Source organism: Cervus canadensis, chromosome 2 (genome assembly GCF_019320065.1).
Source record: "Cervus canadensis isolate Bull #8, Minnesota chromosome 2, ASM1932006v1, whole genome shotgun sequence".
NCBI lineage: Eukaryota > Metazoa > Chordata > Mammalia > Artiodactyla > Cervidae > Cervus > Cervus canadensis.
The window spans coordinates 8,437,569-8,455,350 of record NC_057387.1 but is presented as its reverse complement, the minus strand read 5'-3'; the positions used below and the strand labels follow the sequence as shown (position 1 = coordinate 8,455,350).

General features: G+C 37.4%; 1 protein-coding gene across 1 annotated transcript; it reads left to right on the top strand.

Moving 5' to 3' along the window:
- Positions 1-7,283: 7,283 nt before the first annotated feature.
- On the top strand, positions 7,284-7,463 carry LOC122426878 (40S ribosomal protein S29-like). Its single transcript, XM_043446132.1, has one exon. The coding sequence runs from the start codon at positions 7,293-7,295 to the stop codon at positions 7,461-7,463; it is 171 nt and encodes a 56-aa protein (XP_043302067.1). The 5' UTR covers positions 7,284-7,292.
- The last annotated feature ends 10,319 nt before the right edge of the window (positions 7,464-17,782 follow it).

Genomic DNA, 17,782 nt, shown 5'->3' with positions numbered 1-17,782 from the left:
AACATCACTCATTATCAGAGAAATGCAAATCAAAACCACAATGAGGTACCATTACATGCCAGTCAGGATGGGCTGCTATCCAAAAGTCTACAAGCAATAGATGCTTGAGAGGGTGTGGAGAAAAGGGAACCCTCTTACACTGTTGGTGGGAATGCAAACTAGTACAGCCACTATGGAGAACAGTGTGGAGATTCCTTAAAAAACTGGAAATAGAACTGCCATATGACCCAGCAATCCCACTTCTGGGCATACACACTGAGGAAACCAGATCTGAAAGAGATACATGCACCCCAATGTTCATCGCAGCACTGTTTATAATAGCTAGGACATGGAAGCAACCTAGATGCCCATCAGCAGACGAATCGGTAAGGAAGCTGTGGTACATATATACCATGGAATATTACTCAGCCATTAAAAAGAATTCATTTGAATCAGTTCTAATGAGATGGATGAAACTGGAGCCCATTATACAGAGTGAAGTAAGCCAGAAAGATAAAGACCAATACAGCATACTAACGCATATATATGGAATTTAGAAAGATGGTAACAATAACCCTATATGCAAAACCGAAAAAGAGACACAGATGTACAGAACAGACTTTTGGACTCTGTGGGAGAGGCTAGGATGGGATGTTTCGAGAGAACAGCATTGAAACATGTATATTATCTATAGTGAAACAGATCACCAGTCCAGGCTGGATGCATGAGACAAGTGCTCGGGCCTGGTGCACTGGGAAGACCCAGAGGTATCGGGTAGAGAGGGAGGTGGAAGGGGTGATCAGGATGGGAATACATGTAAGTCCATGGCTGATTCATGTCAATGTATGACAAAAACCACTACAATATTGTAAAGTAATTAGCCTCCAACTAATAAAAATAAGTGAAAAAAAACAAAAAACAAAACATGACAATTCAATACCAAAGGGATACAACAAAAGCAGCTCTATGAGGGAAGTTTATAGCAATACAATACTACTTCAAGAAATAAGGAAAATATGGAATAGACAGGGTAACTTTATACCTAAAACAACTGGTAAAGAAGAAGAAGAAAACCTGAATGTTAGCAGAAGGAAAGGAATAATTAAGATCAGAGCAGAAATAAATGAAAAGAAATGAAAGAAATAATCAGTTCAGTTCAATTGCACAGTCATGTCTGACTCTTTGCGACCCCATGGATTGCAACACGCCAGGCCTCCCTGTCCATCACCAACTCCCAAAGCTTGCTCAGACTCATGTGTATTGAGTAGGTGATGCCATCCAACCATCTCATCCTCTGTCATCACCTTCTCCTCCCACCTTCAATCTTTCCCAGCATCAGGGTCTTTTCCAATGAGTCAGCTCTTTGTATCAGGTGGCCAACGTATTGGAGCTTCAGCTTCAGCATCAGTCCTTCCAATGAATATTCAGGACTGATTTCCTTTAGGAAATCCTTGCAGTCCAAGGGACTCTCAAGAGTCTTCTCCAGCACCAGAGTTCAAAAGCATAAATTCTTTGGTGCTCATCTTTCTTTATAGTCCAAATCTTACATTTGTACATGACTACTGGAAAAACCATAGCTTTGACTAGATGGACCTTTGTTGGCAAAGTAATGTCTCTGCTTTTTAATATGCTATCTAGGTTGGTCAAAGCTTTTATTCCAAGGAGCAAGGGTCTTTTAATTTCAGGGCTGCAGTCTCTATCTGCAGTAATTTTGGAGCCAAAAAAATAGTCTGTCACTGTTTCCATTGTTTCCCCATCTATTTGCCATGAAGTGATGGGACAGGATGCCATGATCTTAGTTTTCTGAATGTTGAGTTTTAACCCAACTTTCTCACTCTCCTCTTTCACCTTCATCAAGGGGTTCTTTAGTTCCTCCTCTGTTTCTTCCATAAGGGTGGTGTCATTTGCATACCTGAAGTTATTGATATTTCTCCAAGCAGTCTTGACTGCAGCTTGTGCCTCATTCATCCCAGCATTTCGCATGATGTACTCTGCATATAAGTTAAATAAGGAGGGTAACAATATAAAGCCTCGATGTACTCCTTTCCCAATTTGGAACCAGTCTGTTGTTCCATGTCCAGTTCTAACTGTTGCTTCCTGACCTGCATACAGATTTCTCAGAAGGCAGGTCAGGTGGTCTGGTATTCCCATCTCTTGAAGGATTTTCCGGTTTGTTGTGATCCACAGAGTCAAAGGCTTTGGCATAGTCAATAAAGAAGAAGTATATGTTTTTCTGGAACTCTCTTGCTTTTTCTATGATCCAACGGATATTGGCAATTTGATCTCTGGTTCCTCTGCCTTTTCTAAATCCAGTTTGAACATCTGGAAGCTCATGGTTCACGGACTGTTGAAACCTGGCTTGGAGACTTTTGAGCATTGCTTTGCTCGTGTGTGAGATGAGTGTAATTGTGAGGTAGTTTGAACATTCTTTGGCATTGCCTTTCTTTGGGATTGATAGAAATAATAGTACAGACTAATAAAACTAAAAACTGGTTCTTTGAGAAGATAAAATTGACAAACCTTTAGCCAGACTCATCAAGAAAAAAGAGAGAAGAATCAAATCAACAAAGTTAGGAATGAAAGAGGAGAGGTTACAACAGACAATGCAGAAATGCAAAGGATCATAAGAAACTATTATCAGCAACTATATGCTAATAAAATGGGCAACCTGGAAGAAATGGACAGATTCTTAGAAAAGTTCAATTTTCTAAGACTGAACCAAGAAGATAGAAACTATAAACAAGCCAATTACAAGCACTGAAATTGAAACTTTGATTAAAAATCTCCCCAAAAACAAAACCCAGAGCCAGCTGGCTTCACAGGTGAATTCTATCAAACATTTAAAGAAGAAATAATGCCTATCCTTTTAAAGTTCCTTCCAAAAATTGCAGAGGAAGGAACACTTCCAAACTCTTTTTATGAGGCCACCATCACCCTGATACCAAAACCAGGCAAAGGCAACACAAAAAAGGAAAATTACAGGCCAATATCACTGATGAAAATAGATGCAAAAATCCTCAGCAAAATTCTAGCAAACAGAATTCAACAACATATTAAAAAGATCATACACCATGACCAACCCAGGATTATCCCAGGGATGGAAGGAGTTTTCAATAAATGCAAATCATCAATGTGATACAGTATATTAACAAATTGAAAGATAAAAACATATGGTAATCTCAATAGATGCAGAAAAAACTTTTGACAAAATTCAGCAACCATTTATGATAAAAACTCTTCAAAAACCTGCATAGAAGGGACCTATCTCAACATAGTAAAGGCTATATATGATAAACCCACAGCAAACATTATTTTCAGTGTTGAAAAATTGGAAGCATTCCCTCTAAAAACAGGAACAAGACAAGGATGCCCACTCTCACCGCTGTAATTCAACATACTTTTCGAAGGCCTAGCTATGGCAATCAAAAAAGAAAAAGAAATAAAAGGAATCCAGGCTGGAAAAGAAGAAGCAAAACACTCATTGTCTGCAGCTGACATGATACTATACATAGAAGACCCTAAAGATACTAGTAGAAAATTACTAGAGGTACTCAGTGAATTTAGTAAAGTCACAGGATACAAAATCAGTACACAGAAATCACTTGCATTCCTATATACTAACAATTAAAAATCAGAAAGAGAAACTAAGGAGTCAATCCCATTTACCATGGCAGCAAAAAGAATAAAATATTGAGGAATAAACCTACCTAAGGAGACAAAAGAGCTATATACCAAAAACTATAAGACCCCGATGAAAGGAATTGAAGACAACACAAACAGATGGAGAGACAATCCATGTTCCTGAGTTGAAAGAATCAATATTGTGAAAATGACTATACCATCAAATGCAATCTATAGATTCAATAAAATCCTTATCAAATTACCAATGACATTTTTTACAGAACTAGAACAATAAACCTCACAATTCATATGGAAATACAAAAGACCCCAAAGAGCCAAACAATCTTGAGGAAGAAGAATGGAACTGGAGAAATCAATCTTCCTGACTTCAGACTATACTACAAAGCTACAGTCATCAAGACAGTATGGTACTGGCACAAAAACAGAAATATAGACCAATGAAACAAGATAGAAATTCCAGAGATAAACCCACACACCCCCGGGTGCCTTATTTTTGACAAAGGAGGGAGGAATACATGATGGGGGCAAAGATAGCCTCTTCAATAAGTGGTCCTGGGAAAACTGGAAAGTTACATGTAAAAGTATGAAACTAGAACACTTCCTAACAGGATACAAAGATAAACTCCAAATGGATTAAAGACCTAAATGCAAGGCCAGAATCTATGAAACTCTTAGAGGAAAACCTAGGGAGAATACTCTATGACATAAATCACAGCAAGATCCTCTATGACCCACCTTCTAGAGTAATGGAAATAAAAACAAAAATAAACAGGTGGGACCTAATAAAACTTAAAAACTTTTGCACAGCAAAGGAAACTATAAACAAAGTGAAAAGATAACCCTCAGAATGGGAGAAAATAATAACAAATGAAACAACTGATAAAGGATTGATTTCCAAAATATACAAGCAGCTCATGTAACTCAAATACCAGGGAAAAAAAACAACCCAATCAAAAAGTGGGAAAAAGACCTAAACAGATATTTCTCCAAAGAAGACATACAGATGACTAATAAACACATGAAAAGATGCTTGACATCACTCATTATTAGGGAAATGAAAAGAAAATCAAAACTACAATGAGGGGGAAACAAGATGGCAGAGGAGTAGGTGGACGTGGAGTACATCTCTTTCCACAAATCCATCAGGAATACACCTTCAGACACAGAAGTGCATGCAGAACACCAGCTGAGAGCAGACAGGAGAACCTGACCAGTGGAAAGAATATATAGACCCACGCAAAACTCGGTAGGATGAAGGAAGTAGGGGGAAAAATGGGAGTGTTAGTAGGACTGGACCTGTTAGTAGGACATAACAATTGTAAATATCTATGCACCCAACATAGGGGCACCTCAATACATAAGACAAACACTAACAGACATAAAAGAAGAAATAGTTACACAATAACAGTAGGAGGCTTTAATACCCCACTCACACCAATGGACAGATCATCAAAACAGAAAATTAATAAGGAAACACAAATTTCAAATGATACATTAGATGAGATGGATCTCATTGATATCTTCAGGACATTCCATCCAAATGCAGAAGAATACACCTTCTTCTCAAGTGCACATGGAACATTCTCCAGGATAGACCAATCTTGGGTCACAAATCAAACCTCAGTAAATGTAAGAAAACTGAAATCATATCAAGCATCTTCTCCAACCACAATGCTAAGAGAATAGATATTAATTACAAGAAAAAAAAAAAACTATAAGAAACACAAACACACGGAGATTAAACAATATGTTTCTAAATAACCAACAGGTTACTTAAGAAATCAAAAGGGAAATTAAAAAATTTCTAGAAACAAATGACAATGAAAACTCAGAACCTATGGGATGCAGCAAAAGCAGTTCTAAGAGGGAAGTTTATAGCAATACAATCCTACCTCAAGAAACAAGAAAAACATGGAATAGACAGCCTGACTTTACACCTAAAACAACTGGAAAAAGAACAAAAAATTAGGAGAAGGAAAGAAATCATAAAGATTTGAGCAAAAATAAATGAAAAAGAAATGAAAGACACAATAGTAAAACTTAATAAAACTAAAAGCTGGTCCTTTGAGAAGATAAACAAAATTGACAAACCTTTAGCCATACTCATTAAGAAAAAAAGAGAAGAAACAAATCAACAAAATTAGAAATGAAAAAGAAGAGGTTACAACAGACAAAGCAGAAATACAGATGATTATAAGAGACTATTACAAACAACTATGGCAATAAAATGGATAACCTAGAAGAAATGGACAGATTCTTAGAAAAGTTCAATCTTCTAAGACTGAGGCAGGAAGAAATAGAAATTGTGAATAACCCAATTACAAGCCCTGAAATTGAAGTTGTGATCAAAAATCTCCCCTCCAAAAAATAAAGCCCAGGACCAGATGGCTTCACAGGATAATTCTATCAAACATTTAGAGAAGAGCTAAGGCCTATCCTTCTAAATATCTTCTAAAAAAAACTGCAGAGGAAGGAACCCTTCCAAACTCATTCTATGAGGCCACCATCACCCTGATACCAAAATGAGACAAAGACAACACACAAAAAAGAAAAGCACAGGCTAATATTACTGATGAACATAGATGCAAAAACCCTCAACAACATTTTAGCAAACAGAATTCAGCAACACATCAAAAAGCTCATACACCATGATTAAGTTGGGTTTATTCCAGGAATGCAAGGATTCTTCAATATATATGAATCAATCAATGTGACACACCATATTAACAAATTGAAAGATAAAAACCATATGATCATCTCAATAGATGCAGAAAAAGCCTTTAACAAAATTCAGCACCCATTTATGATTAAAACTCTTCACAAAATGGGCATAGAAGGAACCTACCTCAACATAAGTAAGTAAAGTCGCTCAGTCGTGTCCGACTCTTTGCAACCCCATGAACTGTAGCCTACCAGACTCCTCTGTTTATGTGATTTTCCAGGCAAGATTACTGGAGTGGGTTGCCATTTCCTTCTCCAGGGGATCTTCCCGACCCAGGGATCGAACCTGGGTCTCCAGCATTGCAGACAGACGCTTTACCATCTGAGCCACCAGTAAAGGCCATATATGATAAGCCTGCAAAAAACATTATTCTCAATGGTGAGAAACTGAAAGCATTCCCCCTAAGATCAGGAACAAGACAAGGGTGTCCACTTTCACTGCTATTATTGAACATTGTTCTGGAAGTCCTAGCGACAGCAATCAGAGAAGAAAAAGAATAAAAGGAATCAGGATCGGAAAAGAAGTAAAGCTCTCACTGTTTGCAGATGACATGATACTGTACAACACTCTTTGAGAGAGTTATTTCTCAATTCTTTAGCTAATTTAGGTACAACTGCTTGTTCTCTAATGCCATCTTTATCAACTGTATCATGCAATATTGGAAGTTGGAGACAAAAGAAAAATCAAGCTTTCCTTAGCTCTGCCAAATCACGATTCCTGATGAGTATGTTCTTGAAAATGGTGGAAAGTTTTTCTATTTGATAGTGGAGAACATGATGTAGAATATTGGTATTTGGCACAGAATCTGGCTTGGAGGATTTGGTTAAATATGAGTACCGGACATGTGATGGAATATTTAAATTTAGTTCAGATGTATCCCACCAGTTGTATAGGTTATATGCATTGATAAAAATAACACCTTTTACCTCGTTGCAGCCAAGAAAGCAACATGGGTCACCAACAGCTCTACTGGAGCCATCTGAGAAAATTCGGCCAGGGTTCTCACTCTTGCTGGGTCTCCTCAAACCAGCAAGGTCTGATCCGGAAATACAGCCTCAATATGTGCCGCCAGTGTTTCCAGCTGTATGTGAAGGACCTCTGCTTCATTGAGTTGGACTAACCGAACTTCCTTAAATGGAAGGAACACATCAACATTATGCAGCACGTCAGCGTTATGCAGAAACAGTACTAGCTCTTCGTATATAAAAGAAAAGCTTTAAAAACTTCAAAAAAAAAAAAAAAAAAGGAAAGAAAGAAAGAAATAGCAGCATTCCTCATCTGTTTGTTTTACTGTCAGGAAATTTGAAGAAATTTACAGCAATTTTTGATGTTAAACAGAACTTAAACATTCAACATTAGTTCCTGAATCCTTAATAACTGACCTCAAGAAAGAAGGTACCACTGCTTTCTCTAAAATATATATGAATGTAGTTATATCATCAATGTATTACGGTTTTTGTGTACAGAACTTTCACCTCCCTCCTTAAATTTATCCCTAGATATTAATATTTTATTCTTTTTGATTCAATTGTAAATAAGATTATTTTCTTAATTTCTTATGGCTCATTATTAATGTATATAAAAACAAGTGATTTTTGTATATTGGTTTTATACCCTGCATTTTTACTGAATTTATTATTTCTAGCAGGGTTTTTTTTTTTTTTTTTTTTTTTTTTTTTTTTTTTTTTTTTTTTTTTTTTTTTTTTTTTTTTTTGGTGAAGGGTTTGTGGTTTTCTATATGTAATATTACATCACCTGCAGAGAGAATTTTACTTCTTCCTTTTCAATTGGAATGTGTTTTAGTTCTTTTTCTTGTCTAATTACTCTGGCTAGTACTATGACTTCCACTACTATGCTGAATACAAGTGGTGGCAGTGGCTTTTTCCTGATTTTAGAGGAACTCATGTTTTCACTGTTGAGTGTGACACTAGCTGTGGGCTTGTCATATATGGTCTATATAATGTTTTGGTAATTTCCTTTATACCCATTTTTAGAGAATTTTTATGATTAATTAATGATAATTTTTTTCAAAAATTGTTACATCTACTGAAACAATTATATTATTTTTACTCTATTAATGTGATGCATCACACTGATTGATTGCAGAGGTTAAGTTGTTCTTACATTGCAGAGGTAAATCCTACCTGGTCACAGCATATGATCTTTTTAATGTATTGTTCAATTGCTTTACTATTTTGTTGAGGAATTTTGCATCTGTGTTCATCAGAGATGTGTGTGTGTGTGTGTGTGCTAAGTCACTTCAGTTGTGTCCAACTTTGTGACACTATGGGCTGTAGCCCATCAGGCTTCTCTGTCCATGGGATTTCCCATGTAAGAATACTGGAATGGATTTCCATTTCCTTCTCCAGGGGATGTTTCCAACTCAGGGATCAGATCTACATCTTCTGAATTACAGGCAGATTCTTTACCACTGAGCCACCCGGGACGCCCCTTTGCTATGTATACATATGTGAAAATTTGTTTCCACACATTTAAGCAAAGAACTTTTGGAGTCTCCAACATCTATCTTCTTGAGTAGAAAGCAACTATGGTACCTGAAACTCAATGTACAGTTTTCAATTTTTAACTATGCAGATTTGACTGAATATCCTCACCTGTCATACTCTCAATATTACTAGTAGACATTTTAAGTAATTGATTGCACCTCTCCTTGGAAAATGGTACATCATTTAGTTCTAAGTCCTCAAATTTACATTATATTGTCAAGACACTGGGTGTCACCAAGCCTCCAACATAATTTCTAAATTTCTTTTTTTTTTTTTTCATTTATTTTTATTAGTTGGAGGCTAATTACTTTACAATATTGTAGTGGTTTTTGTCATACATTGACATGAATCAGCCATGGACTTACATGTATTCCCCATCCCGATCACCCCTTCCACCTCCCTCTCTACCCGATACCTCTGGGTCTTCCCAGTGCACCAGGCCCGAGCACTTGTCTCATGCATCCAGCCTGGGCTGGTGATCTGTTTCACTATAGATAATATACATGTTTCAATGCTGTTCTCTTGAAACATCCCACCCTCGCCTTCTCCCACAGAGTCCAAAAGTCTGTTCTGTACATCTGTGTCTCTTTTTCGGTTTTGCATATATGGTTATCATTACCATCTTTCTAAATTCCATATATATGTGTTAGTATGCTGTAATGGTCTTTATCTTTCTGGTTTACTTCACTCTGTATAATGGGCTCCAGTTTCATCCATCTCATTAGAACTGATTCAAATGAATTCTTTTTGATGGCTGAGTAATATTCCATGGTGAATATGTACCACAGCTTCCTTACCGATTCGTCTGCTGATGGGCATCTAGGTTGCTTCCATGTCCTAGCTATTATAAACAGTGCTGCGATGAACATTGGGGTGCATGTATCTCTTTCAGATCTGGTTTCCTCAGTGTGTATGCCCAGAAGTGGGATTGCTGGGTCATATGGCAGTTCTATTTCCAGTTTTTTAAGGAATCTCCACACTGTTCTCCATAGTGGCTGTACTAGTTTGCATTCCCACCAACAGTGTAAGAGGGTTCCCTTTTCTCCACACCCTCTCAAGCATCTATTGCTTGTAGACTTTTGGATAGCAGCCATCCTGACTGGCATGTAATGGTACCTCATTGTGGTTTTGATTTGCATTTCTCTGATAATGAGTGATGTTGAGCATCTTTTCATGTGTTTGTTAGCCATCTGTATGTCTTCTTTGGAGAAATGTCTGTTTAGTTCTTTGGCCCATTTTTTGATTGGGTCATTTATTTTTCTGGAATTGAGCTGCAGGAGTTGCTTGTATATTTTTGAGATTAATCCTTTGTCTGTTTCTTCATTTGCTATTATTTTCTCCCAATCTGAGGGCTGTCTTTTCACCTTGCTTATAGTTTCCTTTGTTGTGCAAAAGCTTTTAAGTTTCATTAGGTCCCATTTGTTTATTTTTGCTTTTATTTCCAATATTCTGGGAGGTGGGTCATAGAGGATCTTGCTGTGATTTATGTCGGAGAGTGTTTTGCCTATGTTCTCCTCTATGAGTTTTATAGTTTCTGGTCTTACATTTAGATCTTTAATCCATTTTGAGTTTATTTTTGTGTATGGTGTTAGAAAGTGTTCTAGTTTCATTCTTTTACAAGTGGTTGACCAGTTTTCCCAGCACCACTTGTTAAAGAGGTTGTCTTTTTTCCATTGTATATCCTTGCCTCCTTTGTCAAAGACGAGGTGTCCATAGGTTTCTGGATTTATCTCTGGGCTTTCTATTTTGTTCCATTGATCTGTATTTCTGTCTTTGTGCCAGTACCATACTGTCTTGATGACTGTGGCTTTGTAGTATAGTCTGAAGTCAGGCAGGTTGATTCCTCCAGTTCCATTTTTCTTTCTCAAGATTGCTTTGGCTCTTTGAGGTTTTTTGTATTTCCATACAAATTGTGAAATTATTTGTTCTAGTTCTGTGAAAAATACCGTTGGTAGTTTAATAGGGATTGCATTGAATCTATAGATTAACTCCCAGCAGAAAAGTACCCCAGACGCCTGCATCCACCACCGGCAAGTGGGGGCAGAACGGAGAGGAGCGGGCAGCATTGCTTAGGGTAAGGACCGGGCCTGAGTGCCCTGAGGGCAATCAGAGGGAGCTTTTGTGAGATACCAACTTAAACTGCGGGATAGCAAAGGAGAGAGAGAAAATTAACCGGCCGAACACACTGCCGGCTGTGCGCAGAACAAAGGGTCTGAGCAAGTCCAGAGAAGAGCTCGCAGGCTGTGGACCGGCCCAGGCCTGCCGGAGGCAGGAGACAGGGGGGAGGGGAAAGGGGCAAACTAGGCCCCAGGGGCGGCATCCCCTACCACATTACAAACAGGCCTCCAGTTTCTAACCAAAGACTTCCTGAGATTCTGGATGGTCGACATCCACCAGGAGGGTCACGGCTAAACACAAGGTGCACGCACCCAACCAGCACGGGTGGAAACTGAGGCTGGGGCTGCGGAGGGGAAAAGGCACACCGTACCCGGGGAGAGTGCACCCGTCAAGCTTCTGGCTGCCTGAGCCGCTCTGGCCGGGGAAGGCACAAAACGCAGGCGCAACCGAATCCGCACTTTTGTGGAATACCCAAAAACTGGAACCACACACAACGCAGGGCACTCTCCATATAGAGCAGCCGGGATCCTGAGCAGCGTAGATGGGGAAAGCAGCACCCCTCCCTCCCCGCAGCGCGACAGAACTAGCTACCTGAACTAGAGACCACCTCCGCCCGCCTGTGTCAGGGCGGAAATTAGACACTGAAGAGACCAGCAAACAGAAGCCAAATAAAAAAGGGAACCGCTTCAGAAGGGACAGGTGCAACAGATTAAAATCCCTGTAGATAACACCGATTACACCAGAAGGGGCCTATAGATATCAAGAAGTGTAAGCTGGAATGAGGAGCTATCTGAAACTGAGCCAAACCCACACTGACCGCAACAGCTCCAGAGAAATTCCTAGATATATTTTCACTTTTTTCTTTTTAATTAAAAAAATTTTTTTCTTTTCTTTTCTTTTTATTTTTTCTCTTTTATTTTCTTTTAAAATTCCCTATTACTCCCCCATTACTCCTTAACTTTCATTTTCATATATTTTTACGATTTTTTAATTAGGAAAAAAATTTTTTTTCTTGTTTTTTTTTCTTTTCTTTTTTTTCTTTTTCTCTTATTTTCTTTTAAAGTCCTCTATTACTCCTCTACTACTCCTTAATTTTCATTTTCATTTCACTATAACCTTGCAAAAAAAAAAAAAGAGAAGCCCTATTTTTAAACCAAACTTCATATATATCTCTAAACTTTTTTGTGTTTTTGTTTTTAATATTGTATCTTTAAGAGTCTAACCTCTACTCTAGATTTTTAATTTTTGTTTTTCAGTATGTGATATAAATTTTGGACATTTAAGAATCCAATATTCAGTTCCCATTTTTATTCAGGAGTGTGTTGATTACTCTCTCCCACTTTTGACTCTCCGTTTTCTACCTCAGAACACCTCTATTTCCTCCTTTCCCCTTTTCTTCCCAATCCAATTCTGTGAATCTCTGTGGGTGTCTGGGCTACGGAGAACACTTTAGGAACAGAGAACTGTGTAGATCTGTCTCTCTCCTCTTGAGTCCCCCTTTTTCTCCTCCTGCTCATCTCTATCTCCCTCCTCCCTTTCCTCTTTTTCATGTAACTCTGTGAACCTCTCTGGGTATTCCTCATAGTGGAGAATCTTTTCACCATTAACCTAGAAGTTTTATTATCAGTGCTGTATAGTTGGACAAGTCTTGAGACTACTGGAAGAATAAAACTGAAATCCAGAGGCAGGAGACTTAAGCCCAAAACCTGAGAACATCAGAAAACTCCTGACTACACGGAACATTAAGTAATAAGAGACCATCCAAAAGCCTCCATACCTACACTGAAACCAACCACCACCCAAGAGCCAGTAAGTTTCAGAGCAAGACATACCATGCAAATTCTCCAGCAACGCAGGAACATAGCCCTGAGTGTCAACATACAGGCTGCCCAAAGTCACACCTAACACATAGACCCATCTCAAAACTCATTACTGGGCACTCCATTGCACTCCAGAGAGAAGAAATCCAGTTCCACGCACAAGAACACCGACGCAAGCTTCCCTAACCAGGAAACCTTGACAAGCCAATCGTCCAACCGCACCAACTGCGTGAAACCTCCACAATAAAAAGGAACCACAGACCACCAGAATACAGAAAGCCCACTCCAGACACAGCAATCTAAACAAGATGAAAAGGCAGAGAAATCCCCAACAGGTAAAGGAATATGAAAAATGCCCACCAAGTCAAACAAAAGAGGAGGAGATAGGGAATCTACCTGAAAAAGAATTTAGAATAATGATAATAAAAATGATCCAAAATCTTGAAAACAAAATGTAGTTACAGATAAATAGCCTGGAGACAAGGATTGAGAAGATGCAAGAAATGTTTAATAAAGACCTAGAAGAAATAAAAAAGAGTCAATTAAAAATGAATAATGCAATAAATGAGATCAAAAACACTTTGGAGGGAGCCAAGAGTAGAATAACAGAGGCAGAAGATAGGATAAGTGAGGTAGAAGATCAAATGGTGGAAATAAATGAAGCAGAGAGGAAAAAAGAAAAAAGAATCAAAAGAAATGAGGACAATCTCAGGGACCTCTGGGACAATGTGAAACGCCCCAACATTCGAATCATAGGAGTCCCAGAAGAAAAAGACAAAAAGAAAGGCCATTAGAAAATACTCAAGGAGATATTAGCTGAAAACTTCCGTAAAATGGGGAAGGAAATAGCCACCCAAGTCCAAGAAACCCAGAGAATCCCAAACAGGATAAACCCAAGGCGAAACACCCCAAGACACATATTAATCAAATTAACAAAGATCAAGCACAAAGAGCAAATATAAAATGCAGCAAGGGAGAAACAACAACACACAAAGGGATTCCCATAAGGATAACAGCTGATCTATTAATAGAAACCCTCCAGGCCAGAAGGGAATGGCAGGACATACTTAAAGTAATGAAAGAGAATAACCTACAACCTAGATTACTGTACCCAGCAAGGCTCTCATTCAGATATGAAGGAGAATTCAAAAGCTTTACAGACAAGCAAAAGCTGAGAGAATTCAGCACCACCAAACCAGCTCTTCAAGAAATGCTAAAGGATCTTCTCTAGACAGGAAACACAGAAAGGGTGTATAATCATGGACCCAAAACAACAAAGTGAATGGCAACGGGACTATACCTATCAATAATCACCTTAAATGTAAATGGGTTGAGTGCCCCAACCAAAAGACAAAGACTGGCTGAATGGATACAAAAACAAGATCCCTATATATGCTGTCTACAAGAGACCAACCTCAAAACAAGAGACACATACAGACTAAAAGTGAAGGGCTGGAAAAAAATATTTCATGCAAACGGAGAACAAAAGAAAACAGGAGTCGCAATACTCATATCAGATAAAATAGACTTTCAAATAAAGGCTGTGAAAAGAGACAAAGAAGGACACTACATAATGATCAAAGGATCAATCCAAGAAGAAGATATAACAATTATAAATATATATGCACCCAACATAGGAGCACCGCAATATGTAAGGCAAACGCTAATGAGTATGAAAGAGGAAATTAACAGTAACACAGTAATAGTGGGAGACTTTAATACCCCACTCACAACTATGGATAGATCAACTAAACAGAAAATTAACAAGGAAACACAAACCTTAAATGACACAATGGACCAGCTAGACCTAATTGATATCTATAGGACATTTCACTCCAAAACAATCAACTTCACCTTTTTCTCAAGTGCACACGGAACCTTCTCCAGAATAGATCACATCCTGAGCCATAAATCTAGTCTTGGAAAATTCAAAAAAATTGAAATCATTCCAGTCATCTTTTCTGACCACAGTGCAGTAAGATTAGATCTCAATTACAGGAAAAAAATTGTTAAAAATTCAAACATATGGAGGCTAAATAACACGCTTCTGAATAACCAAGAAATCATAGAAGAAATCAAAAAAGAAATCAAAATATGCATAGAAATGAATGAAAATGAAAACAGAACAACCCAAAACCTATGGGACAGTGTAAAAGCAGTGCTAAGGGGAAGCTTCATAGCATTACAGGCTTACCTCAAGAAACAAAAAAAAAAGTGAAATAAATAACCTAACTCTACACCTAAAGCAACTAGAGAAGGAAGAAATGAAGAACCCCAGGGTTAGTAGAAGGAAAGAAATATTAAAAATTAGGGCAGAAATAAACACAAGAGAAACTAAAGAGACCATAGCAAAAATCAACAAAGCTAAAAGCTGGTTTTTTGCAAAAATAAACAAAATTGACAAACCGTTAGCAAGACTCATTAAGAAACAAAGGGAGAAGAACCAAATCAACAAAATTAGAAATGAAAATGGAGAGATCACAACCGACAACACTGAAATACAAAAGATCATAAGAGATTACTACCAGCAGCTCTATGCCAGTAAAATGGACAACTTGGAAGAAATGGACAAATTCTTAGAAAAGTATAACTTTCCAAAACTGAACCAGGAAGAAATAGAAGATCTTAACAGACCCATCACAAGCAAGGAAATCGAAACTGTAATCAGAAATCTTCCAGCAAACAAAAGCCCAGGACGAGATGGCTTCACAGCTGAATTCTACCAAAAATTTAGAGAAGAGCTAACACCTATCTTACTCAAACTCTTCCAGAAATTTGCAGAAAAAGGTAAACTTCCAAACTCATTCTATGAGGCCAACATCACCCTAATTCCAAAACCAGACAAAGATGCCACAAAAAAAGAAAACTATAGGCCAATATCACTGATGAACATAGATGTAAAAATACTTAACAAAATTCTAGCAAACAGAATTTAACAACATATTAAAAAAATCATACACCATGACCAAGTGGGCTTTATCCCAGGAATGCAAGGATTCTTTAATATCTGCAAATCAATCAATGTAATACACCACATTAACAAATTGAAAGATAAAAACCATATGATTATTTCAATAGATGCAGAAAAAGCCTTTGACAAAATTCAACACCCATTTATGGTTAAAACTCTCCAGAAAGCAGGCATAGAAGGAACATACCTCAACATAATAAAAGCTATATATGACAAACCCACAGCAAACATTATCCTCAATGGTGAAAAATTGAAAGCATTTCCCCTAAAGTCAGGAACAAGACAAGGGTGCCCACTCTCACGACTACTATTCAACATAGTTTTGCAAGTTTTGGCCACAGCAATCAGAGCAGAAAAAGAAGTAAAAGGAATCCAGATAGGAAAAGAAGAAGTGAAACTCTCGCTGTTTGCTGATGACATGATCCTCTACATAGAAAACCCTAAAGACTCTACCAGAAAATTACTAGAGCTAATCAAGGAATGTAGTAAAGTTGCAGGATATAAAATTAACACACAGAAATCCCTTGCATTCCTATATGCTAACAATGAGAAAACAGAAAGAGAAATTAAGGAAACAATACCATTCACCATTGCAACAAAAAGAATAAAATACTTAGGAGTATATCTACCTAAAGAAACAAAAGACCTATACATAGAAAACTATAAAACACTGATGAAAGAAATCAAAGAGGACACAAACAGATGGAGAAATACACTGTGTTCATGGATTGGAAGAATCAATATTGTCAAAATGGCTATACTGCTTTTAGGCATGTAATCTATGGGTTTTATTTATTTTTCCTCCCAGTTAGGTTGCCCTTCGAGATTCGAAAACTTCCCCCAGACCCGCCAGTGTTAGGGTTTCCTGGTGTTTGGAAACTTCCTCTATTAAGACTCCTTTCCTGGGATGGGTCTACGTCCTAGCTCTTTTGTCTCTCTTTTTATCTTTTATATTTTGTCCTACCTCCTTTCGAAGACAATGGGCTGCTTTTCTGGGCGCCTGATGTCCTCAGCTAGCGATCAGAAGTTGTTTTGTGAAGTTTGCTCTGCGTTCAATTGTTCTTTCGATGAATTTGTAGGGGAGAAAGTGGTCTCCCCGTCCTATTCCTCCATCATCTTGGCTCCTCCCCTAAATTTCTTTTTTAATGTGAGCTTTGTGCAGTAAGCACATGGTAGTGTGTGGTTTGAACCAGAAATGATGAGAAAAATATATGCAATCTACTTAAAAGACATAGTTATCATAAAATTATAATCACTTAATGACATAGCATTTACATTCTTAAATCAAACATTGCTTGAAATACAAGTGGAAATTGCCAGAAAGATGGTTATATTTCTTTTTATTCCAGTTAACCTGGCCAGTTAAACAATCTCTTGATGGTGTCTCTTGTCCTGCTCACTGCAGTGATCTTCTAATTTCTAACTGGTTGAGCTATCTAGCCTTATATTCACAAACTGGCTACATAGAAGTCATTTTTCTTATTGCTAAGTTCTTTCTTTCATCAATATATTATAATACCTTAACAAACTGGGCTAAATCTCAAAAATAATCTATTCTATTAATGGTTTCACAAAAATATTTAATAAATATAAAATCTATATTTTTCTATCAGTTATTTTCTATCAGTTATAAAATCTCCACTTTTCTATTAATTGATGAGAATTAATTAGTGTTGATATTCTAACTGAGCAAGATGAAATATTAGCATTTATTTGTCTCAATCTCTTCATTTTGTTGAAATAAGCTAGAGTTTTATTTCTTTATTAGTTTTTAAAATTATTTCCTGCTTTATCAATTATCTCCTAGTAATACTTATGTTAAAATTTTTATTCTCAACAGTTTGGGAATTTATTCCTATTGTTTTCTTTGGGCACTAGTATATCTTGAGTTCCATAGCTTTCCCCTCTTTTTGGAAATATTTATTTTGCACTATTTTTAAAATTGAAGTGTAGTTAATTTACAACATCATACTAGTTTCAGGTGTACATCATAGCAACTCAATACTTTTATAGATTATATTCC